Source organism: Zeus faber, assembly GCF_960531495.2.
Source record: "Zeus faber genome assembly, chromosome: 1".
Lineage (NCBI taxonomy): Eukaryota > Metazoa > Chordata > Actinopteri > Zeiformes > Zeidae > Zeus > Zeus faber.
The window spans coordinates 11,207,572-11,216,767 of record NC_137193.1 but is presented as its reverse complement, the minus strand read 5'-3'; the positions used below and the strand labels follow the sequence as shown (position 1 = coordinate 11,216,767).

General features: G+C 53.8%; 1 protein-coding gene across 1 annotated transcript; it reads right to left on the bottom strand.

Moving 5' to 3' along the window:
• Positions 1 to 4,587: 4,587 nt before the first annotated feature.
• On the bottom strand, positions 4,588 to 7,453 carry c19h1orf216 (chromosome 19 C1orf216 homolog). Its single transcript, XM_080010707.1, has 2 exons — positions 7,432 to 7,453; positions 4,588 to 6,236 (listed from the first exon to the last, which is right to left on the bottom strand). The coding sequence occupies exons 1-2, from the start codon at positions 7,434 to 7,436 to the stop codon at positions 5,045 to 5,047; spliced, it is 1,197 nt and encodes a 398-aa protein (XP_079866833.1). The 5' UTR covers positions 7,437 to 7,453; the 3' UTR covers positions 4,588 to 5,044.
• Between the last annotated feature and the right edge of the window lie 1,743 nt (positions 7,454 to 9,196).

Genomic DNA, 9,196 nt, shown 5'->3' with positions numbered 1-9,196 from the left:
GTCTTCAATGAACTCTTTCTTTCCAGCCTTTTCATTTATTGTTAACTTTTGTCACAGTCTGTGTTGTTATGCGTTTGCTTGCACTCTGTCTGCGTGGGAAGAACAGCGGCCCCGGATGAATGGCGGATCCCAATAACCATCATCAAATTGAGTTGATAAAACTCTGCCTGAGGTTGAATGCCCATTGAACGAAAGTCCACAAAACTAAATGTTCTACACAAATACTTTATCTGATTAAACATTTATCTTTTTGCTTCTCCTATAATCTATTTGTCTATCTATCTGTCTGTCTGTCTGTCTGTCTGTCTATATCTATCTATCTATCTATCTATCGATCTGTCTGTCTGTCTGTCTGTCTGTCTGTCTGTCTGTCTGTCTGTCTATCTATCTATCTATCTATCTATCTATCTATCTATCTATCTATCTATCTATCTATCATGTGTTGTTCTTCCTCTCTGACGACAGGTCTTTCTACCCAGTTCATCATACACAGGCCTCAGGCCGCAGCCACCCACCACCCCCCCCCCCCCCCCCGCCCATCCACCCATCCCTTCCCTCCACCCCTGCTCCTCCACCCTCCACCACCCCCCCCATCCCCATCCCCACCGCCACCACCACCACCCCCTTTCTGTCAAAGCTGATTGTTTCCACGCCAACAGAGTGCTGCGGGCTAACACACTGTCACACTACATCAGGCAGAGGGAAGAAAGGGAAGAGGGGAGGGAGAGAGGGAGAGAGGGAGGGAGAGAGGGAGAGAGGGAGAGAGGGAGAGAGAGGGAGAGAGAGGGAGAGTCTATGGTATGGGTGTGCAGAGCCCTGCACCCTATTGAGAGGCGGACGCGGGGCGGGATGGCCTGAATCTGCGGTGCAGGATCCTGCCCCCTTGCGTCCTCGCCGGGGTAGTGAGGCCTTGCCTGATTGAGTGTCTCCCTCTGCTGGTTATAGCTGGAGCTTCACCCGCCCATCCGCCCGTCAGCCACGAGGGTCTGACCCCCTCAGTGTCAGGGCACTGCAGCCGGATTAGAGGCTAATTGGAAACCCTTAATTGCCCATCGGTGTGACGCGTGTGTGTGCGTGGGTGAGAGAGAGAAAAGAGAGAGAGAGAGAGAGAGAGAGAGAGAGAGAGAGAGAGAGAGAGAGAGAGTGTGTGTGTGTGTGTGTGTGTGTCCGTTAAATGAACTATCTTTAGATAGTCATAGCGTGTGTGTGTGTGTGTGTGTGTGTGTGTGTGTGTGTGTGTGTGTGTGTGTGTGTGTGTGTGTGTGTGTGTGACCTTGAGATGGACTTGAGGCCCCCCTCTCCTGATAAACACCCCACAGTAGACGAGGTGGACTGCGCGCCCATGCACTGGACAGGGGACAAGCGGGTGAGGAAAGAGGGACGGGTGGTTTGACGAATGAGATTCGGGGGATTCATCGTCAGGAACTGGTGGACGCATTTTGCCAGAGACACGTTTTTCGACGCGGCTTGTTTTACGCTTTTCAAGTCACTCCATGGCCTGCGCCATGACTCTGTGCCAACGTGCCCAATGGATGCCAATGAATGGTTCGTCTAACCTGAGATGTGGTTGAGAGGAAAACAACCTGGAAAAAAACATCACATATGAATGTAAACTTACTAATACCCGTGTTTGAATCAAGGCAATTCAACATTACATTCCTTGCGAGTGCCTTGGACCGACTGGAGCGTCTTTCAATCTGGGAAACCTTGGTGAAAGTCGGGGCATAAACACAAAAGCGCACCCGCTTGTATCCATAATTTCGGGGCTAAACCCCTCCGACACCGTTCACTTCGCGTGTGTTTCTGCCATTTATTTTTCCGTCTACCTGCTGTATTAACACTTCGGTGTGCGGGGGGTGACAGTCGCGGTTCGCAGCCGTGTGCGCGTCTCCCGGGGCGCACGGCGGCGCTTACTCCGCTCCCCACCCAGCGGGGCTCCTGTCACACGGTGCGTGCGCGGAGCTCCTATTATACAGCGTTACCGAGACGGAGGGGATGTGTTTCAGGTGAGTGTACATGAATAATACTAATACAATTAATCCCACTTTTTTTTTTTTACTTTATTTTTTTATTTTGAAGAAAATGAACCGAGGCTGGTGTTACTGCATAGGCCTGTGCAGCATACAGTACACGCAGCCCTGACGGATCCTGTAGCCCTGGGTCCGTGGCTCCATACATCCAAGCTTTTGCTTTGATCCGTTCCTATAACATCATGGGGGTTTTGCGCAATTACCATCAAAGGTTTTCTGTTCAGCAGTGTCCTTTCGAGGCAAATCTCGAAGAGATAGGTGTTGGTACATCGCTCCCCGGTCACGACAATTACAGCGCGAACATGTTATCCCTCCGTCTTTGTCTTTACTCTCAAGCCCCGCGTTGGCCTACAAGCGCAGATATGCAATATGTAAATGCCCCCGCACCTTCTCTGTCTGTGACGCCTGTGTGTCCAAGAGAGAGGCGATAAGCTTAAAACATAAACCCGAGCAGGAGCGCCCGGAGTTCGGAGGCGCATAGCGGGGATTATCCCCAGCTCGGCCCCGGGGGTTTGGCTCTTGCGCGCAACCGGACCGGCGTCTGTTCACTGGGCCGGATAGGCGCGCACGGACCCCGGGGCGCTGACTGGGAGGTTCCCCAGGGGAAAGGGGGATGATGGAGGGTGGAGGGGGTTGTGTAACCCCGTCAAATAATCAAAACCGCCCCCCCCGTAATCATATTGCGAAAAAATAAAATGAGCTGCTGCGAAACTTGACAACGTTGTCGGTTTTCGCATGGAACCGGGACAAAAGACCAACGAACCCTCGGAACTCGGGAGGAAGCTTCTTTTAACAGCCATTTCCAAAAAAAAAAAAAAAAAAAAGTAAAGATTTTGCCAGTGCCCCTAAGGGAGACCTCAACTCCGCCCAATGTTCAGTTCTGTATAAATGTACGGTTGTACGGTTTCCGAAGAGATGACTTGAAGCCTCGAGTTTGGCTTCACACCCACCGCCATCTTGGCAGGGCGGCCAGAGAACACTTCCCGAGCGTCCACCCCGTTGGGGAAAACATGAGTTTTGTTTTTTGGCAAGCTCGTGAAATCCACGCGCGAAACAAAACCACACAGTCGTTCGCAACCAAGCGACATGTCTTCGAAGGAGAAAACAGGCAGGGGGGAAACTTTTGCTCGGTTCTAATGGCGCGTGTGCCGCCACGTTGGGCGCTGGGAATGTTGCCGCGGGGATCTGCCCCAAATTCCGACCCGCTTCGAGTCCCGCTCTTCACCCGCGCGGGCTCCGAAGAGGCTTTTTGAAGCCTCCAGCCCGGCTTTACGCCCGCCTGCCGCCGCCTCGGAGCCGGCGCTTGGGCGTTGGCGTGCCGGGGAGGGAGTGAAAGCTCCGGGACGGTCGGAGGGAGGAAGAAATGTGCTGACCTTTGCCCCAATGCAACCCGGGGGCCCAGGCGCCCCAATAATTTGCAGATGACAACCAATGCGTGCGTTACGATAAGTAAGCTTTCGTTCTTGAGACGATAAAAAAAAAACATTTTCCATTGACCGACACTCCGTCGCAGGTTTTCCAGACCCACCATTATGCGCGACAGTTGACGCTTGGTTTGCTTCAACCCAAAGTTAGGCCCTGGCCCCAGGGGACCCAAGCTCAGCTCGGGGGCCCCGGGGCCAGCTCAGCGGCCCCGGGGCCAGCTCAGCTCAGGCGATAGGGTGGCAAAGAGACTGGTATCTCTCCGAGTGCATGCGCGCGCGCGCACACACACACACACACACACACACACACACACACACACACACACACACACACACACACACATAGAAAACCCACACGCAATCGCGTGGAAAAAAAAAAGATGGAAAGCAGCAATATGCTCTCCCGCCCCCGGGGCGCTGAAATCCGCAGCATCCACGATGGCCGTGAAGATGGATGTTTGTTCCTCACACGGCTATCACACCCTCTACAGAACACACACCCCAACCCCATGAGATGGGCCGATACAAAACAACTTTTCACCGCTGACAAAGAAGCAATTGTAAACTGAAAGGTCATCGCCGGAGGGCGAAGTACATGTGTTAAAAAATAAACACACACAAAAAAAAACAAAAAAACCCCCCCCCCCAAAAAACCCATCTAGAAGATTAAAACTGCTGTCCTGTCCACACTGAAATAGGTTGATTAAATCCTTAGTGTGATTAAATGTTTAGTGTGGCTTATCGTCCCCCTCCATTCATGTCAGTCTAATAGTACACACTGACTGCTATATATTAGTGGCACCTAAGTTAAAAAATAAATGAATACAAAATAGTTTCTGGAACCAAACAACATACAAAGATCCCCCCCCCCCCCCCCTCAGGACGATCCTATTAGGTCATTATATCAGCTCTTACGGAGTAATTTGGACCCAAACGAACAAAAGATGAAGGACAAACTAATCTATATATATTTTTTTATTTATTGTAATTATCTTAATAATTTATCTCACACACACACACACACACACACACACACACACACACACACACACACACACACACACACACACACACACACACACACACACACACACACACACACACACACACACACACACAAATACAGCGTCTGTTCAGTCCATTTTTAAAACATTTAATACATCTTATTTTTTGGTGGGTGTTTTTGCAATCACAGAGAAGAACGGCATACACATATAGAACATCTTTCGCTATAAACACTATATTAAAATCACGACTCGTCATATGTATATATTTTTTTCCTTGAATCACTATACATCCCCTTATACATTTTTTTTGTACTGTTGATGAAGTCCCGTCTTCACGACCGGGTGGCAATACATTTGGGTGAGCTCTGGGTGGCGATGAAATGACGAGGAGGCGAAAATGAAAGAAAGGGTATTCATGGCGTCGTCGAGCGAGCGGGGGGTTGGGTCATTTACAGGCAAAAGGTCAATTTTGTACACGTAAGGTGGGGAAAGTATGGTAACCGGTGGCCCTCAAAATCCCTTCCTCATAACCCCCCCACTACTTCCTGCTTCTCTCTCGCTCTCTCCCTCTCCCCCCTCCGCCCTACGACTGGCCGACGGCAGCGGCGGGCGGCGCGATGCTGACGCTCGCCGTCGCCCCCATGCGCAGCAGTTCCTTCCGTTGCGTGAGGATCACGTCGAAGCTGGACTGCAGGCGGTTCTGCTGCTCCTCCACCCGGCTCTGCAGGGTGCGGACCCAGCGGATGAGCGCCAGCCGGCGGTACATGGTCAGCTGCACCTGGTGCTTCTCCATCTCCTGGGCCTTGAAGTGCTCGCGGTCCCGCAGCGTCCACACGGGGTCCATCAGGTCCGGCATCTCGCCGTCCGAGTCCGACGACTGGTCCTCGTCGCGCTCGTCGTCGTCGTCGTCGTCCCGCGGCCGCCCCTCCGTCACCCCGTTCCCCGGGCCGCCTCCGCCCGGCGCCTTCTGGCCCGCGCTCCTCTGCCGGGCGCTCGGCTCCTTGGCGGCGCGGTTGTCGTCGCCGCCCCCGCCGCCGCCCTGCTGGTGGGACCTGGGCTCCCCGACCCCGATGCGGTCCCAGCCCCCCATCAGCACCCCCTCCCCTGCGCTCTCCATGTTGAGGGAGGACATGCTGCCGCCGGAGCGCCCGCTGAACTCGAATTCCGAGTCGCTGTCCCCCCACTCGTCGCGGTCCTCCAGCGCCTCCTCGTACTCCAGCTCCTCCATTCCCATTTTCCTCCCCATCGCTCGCTCCTTCTCGTTGTTGCGGTTCATCATCGCCATCATGGCCAGCGTCATCCTCATCCCCCTCGTCTCCTCCTCCACCATCTTGCGCTCCTCCGCCCCGTCGGGGGGCACCCGGCCGGAGCTGTCGTCCCCGCCCTCGATCTCGGGCAGGGGCTCCAGGGGGCTCCAGCAGGGGAGGCGGGAGAGGGGCGACAGGGGGCCCGGGCCCGGGCCGTGGTGGAGGCCGGAGGACGGCGTGTCGCGGCCCAGCGGGCTCAGGTTGCGCGGGCGCACCTGGTTGCGGTTCTCGTCGCCTCCGCCTCCTCCGCCTCCTCCGCCTCCTCCGCCGCCCCGGCCGCCGCTCCCGATCGCGGCGCCGCCCGCGTCGTCCTTGCCCAGCAGGAAGTTGAAGTTGCTGTCCTTGTCGCGCTTCCTGTTCCGCAGCGAGGAGGACGGAGAAGGGCTGGCGCCGCCCTTCTGGCCTCCGTAGGCGGGGTTCTGAGCTTGGTCCTGATGGTGGAGCATCACTGACCTGGACTGAGCCTCACTGAAACGACACACACACGACAAAGGGACTGATTGTGGAGACTGAAATGACAAAGGGACAAAAGAAATTGAGATATTCTAAGACGCCCGGTGCATCAGATGTGACGTCGGTCAGAGAAATTAAACCAAAGCACGCAAAACAACGCAGCGGCTGATTGCGGTGATGCCGTACGCAGGGGCTGCTCGGATTTTCGAACCCCATTTTCAGTAACTTTGACTTCCCCAATGAAGTGCAAACGTGGTCGTTATCGCCCCGGCTCCACCGACCCCCACCCGCCGCCGACGCCCACCCCTCCCTCTTTACGGGCTGCTCGGCAGACGCACGCTCCGCTCCTATCAGCCTCAAATGCGTCTCCTCGGAATGGAAATCTCCCTAATCCTGACTTCGGGGGGCTGTCAATCAATCGTCCCGCTCCGCGCGTCCGCCCTTCCTGCAGGTGCGCGGGCACGCGGCGCTGCGGGAGCGCGCATCGGACGGGCAACCCGCGGTGACGGGCACGAGCGGGAGAGCGAGCGTGACGATCGCGTAAAATGTGAGAAAAAAAACCAAGTACAAATAAAACAATAATAATAATAATAATAATAATAATAATAATAAAATATATACGAGATGTGTGACCAAATTAAATATAATCGTCCACGCACTTGATTTGTTATGACTATTTTCCTGATGGACTGACCTATTCCCCCCCCCCCCCCCCCCCCGCGCGCCATATTAGAGATTAAAACCAGACAGAGAAACACCAAAAAAAAACGTGCCGGGTTATTATACCGTTGGAGGCTTTTGCTCTCCAAAATGCGACGTCTCTCCCTGCAAGAATTACGACAAAAAGTGTACAGGCGAGCAATGGCGTTGGATGGCTGCATAGCACCGGCTCACGGGAGGCATCCGAGAAAAAATGAAAAAATGAAAAACGAAAAAAACCCCCCCCAAAAAAAACAAAAAACAAAAAACAAAAACAAAAAAAAAACCCAAACAAAGCAGGAGAACGCGAGAGGGGAAAAACAAACGAACAAAAAAAAATAAAAATAATAATAAATGGAAAAATACGAAATCAAACAAACGCGCCCGCTGCAGAATCCTGGGAGGAAGGTGATATTATTATTATTATTATTATCAATAATATTATTATTATTTTATTTTATTTTTTTCCTTTCCCGTCCGCGTGTTACGCAACCCCCCCGGAGTGGCTCACCCCATGTCAGTGCGCTCCTCCGGGATCCTTCTCCCTTAAAAGTCCCTCATCCCTCCCTTTATCCCCGTCCGCGCGTTACATAAACACGCTGATTGACAAACGCGGACCCGGGACCCGGTGCGGCTCTTACCGTGTCGGTTCCGACGAGGAAGCTGGATCCCGCAAGCCACCACCCCCCCCTCCCCTCCCCTCCCCTCCCCTCCCCCCGCTCCGTGCGGTGTTTGTCTTCCTCTCTGACTCCCCCCTCCCATCCTCTCCCTCCCTCCCTCCCTTCCTTCCTCCCTCCCTCCCTCCCTCCCTTCCTTCCTCCCTCCACGCGGGACGGACCTCCAGCGCCGCCAATGAGTCACATTTCCCGAGCCGGGCTGAGCTGAGCTGGGGCCGCAGCGAAGGCGACGAGCGCGGAGAAAACCCAACGAACGCACGTTTGAAGCACAAATTCCGGTTGTGTCTCAGGAGTATTTGATATGTGTGACTTACTTACAATATTTCCCCCCAATTATAATAATTACATAATTGTGATCATATTTGAATGTTATATACAAGGCACGCATTTTTAAATGTCATATTCTTAGAGAAACATTTATCTATCTATTCATCTCTTAATTATTATTGTTTTATTTCGTTTTGTCGGTCCACTCCATTTGGCTTCGGTTTGAACCAAGCTCCGCGTCAGGTCTTCACGCTGGGGCTACGGCCTCTTGTTGCTTATGACTGACGACAGCCCATGAACTTGTGTTTGCGCCATTACATCACCCTCCGTTACGTTCCCCTTTTGTCTTGTTGGGTTTTCGGGTAAACTGTTCTGTCGTCATCACCCCCCCTCACCCCCCCTTATTTCACCCCCCCCCCTTCTTATCTTATCTCACCCACGTCTGGTTGTCATGGCGGTGCGCCGCGTGACGACACCGATACCCATGCCCCCCCCCCCCCCGTTGCAAAAGAACAAGTTTGTGCACAATAAGAAGTAAGTAAAGGCAAGAGGCAGAAAGAGATCCCCCAAAACCTGAGCCCAACTCATCTGTCAAGTTGTGGGCGCGACAAGACGGCTTGACCGACTGCTGCTGTGATGCGCTGTCCGTCTCAGATCCCAAGAAATGGCCTCTCTTTGGGGTCTGTGTGAGGTAGACGTCACGCACACACACACACACACACACACACACACACACGATTTTGAAGCAGAAAGAAAGAGAAAGGGGGGGGGGGGGGGAGAGATAAGCGCGCGTGTGTGTGTGTGTGTGTGTGTGTGTGTGTGTGTGCGTGCGTGCGTGCGCCCGTCTGCGCCTTCTGAGGATGGGAGGTGAGTGGCACGGGGAGGGCTACATCAGAGGGCGTCGGGCGAGCGTTCCCGTTCCCCTCCGCGCTCTCATCCCTCTGACGCGGCGTCGCTGGCGGCAGAAAAGCACATGCACGTCCCGCCAACTTCTATCCTGCACACACCCCCCAACCCCCTCCCAACCCCTTCCTCCACCCTCCACCCTTCTCCTTCAACAACATCCCCATTCAAGTGCCGCAGCTCCGGGCTGTCCCCCTCCCATCCGCCGCCCCACCCTCCCCCCCCCCCCCCCATCGTTCAATAGTAGCCCGAGCACATAAAAAATACATCAAACGGGAGTCGGCCGCCCAAGGCCTCGTCACATGCAAAACCATCTCTCTCTCCCATCTCTCCTCTCAGCGGAGGAAAAGAAACCAAAAAAAAACCCCCAAAAAACACCCAAGTTGCGCCAAAAAAAACCCCCAAAACCCCCAAAAAAAACAACAAAAA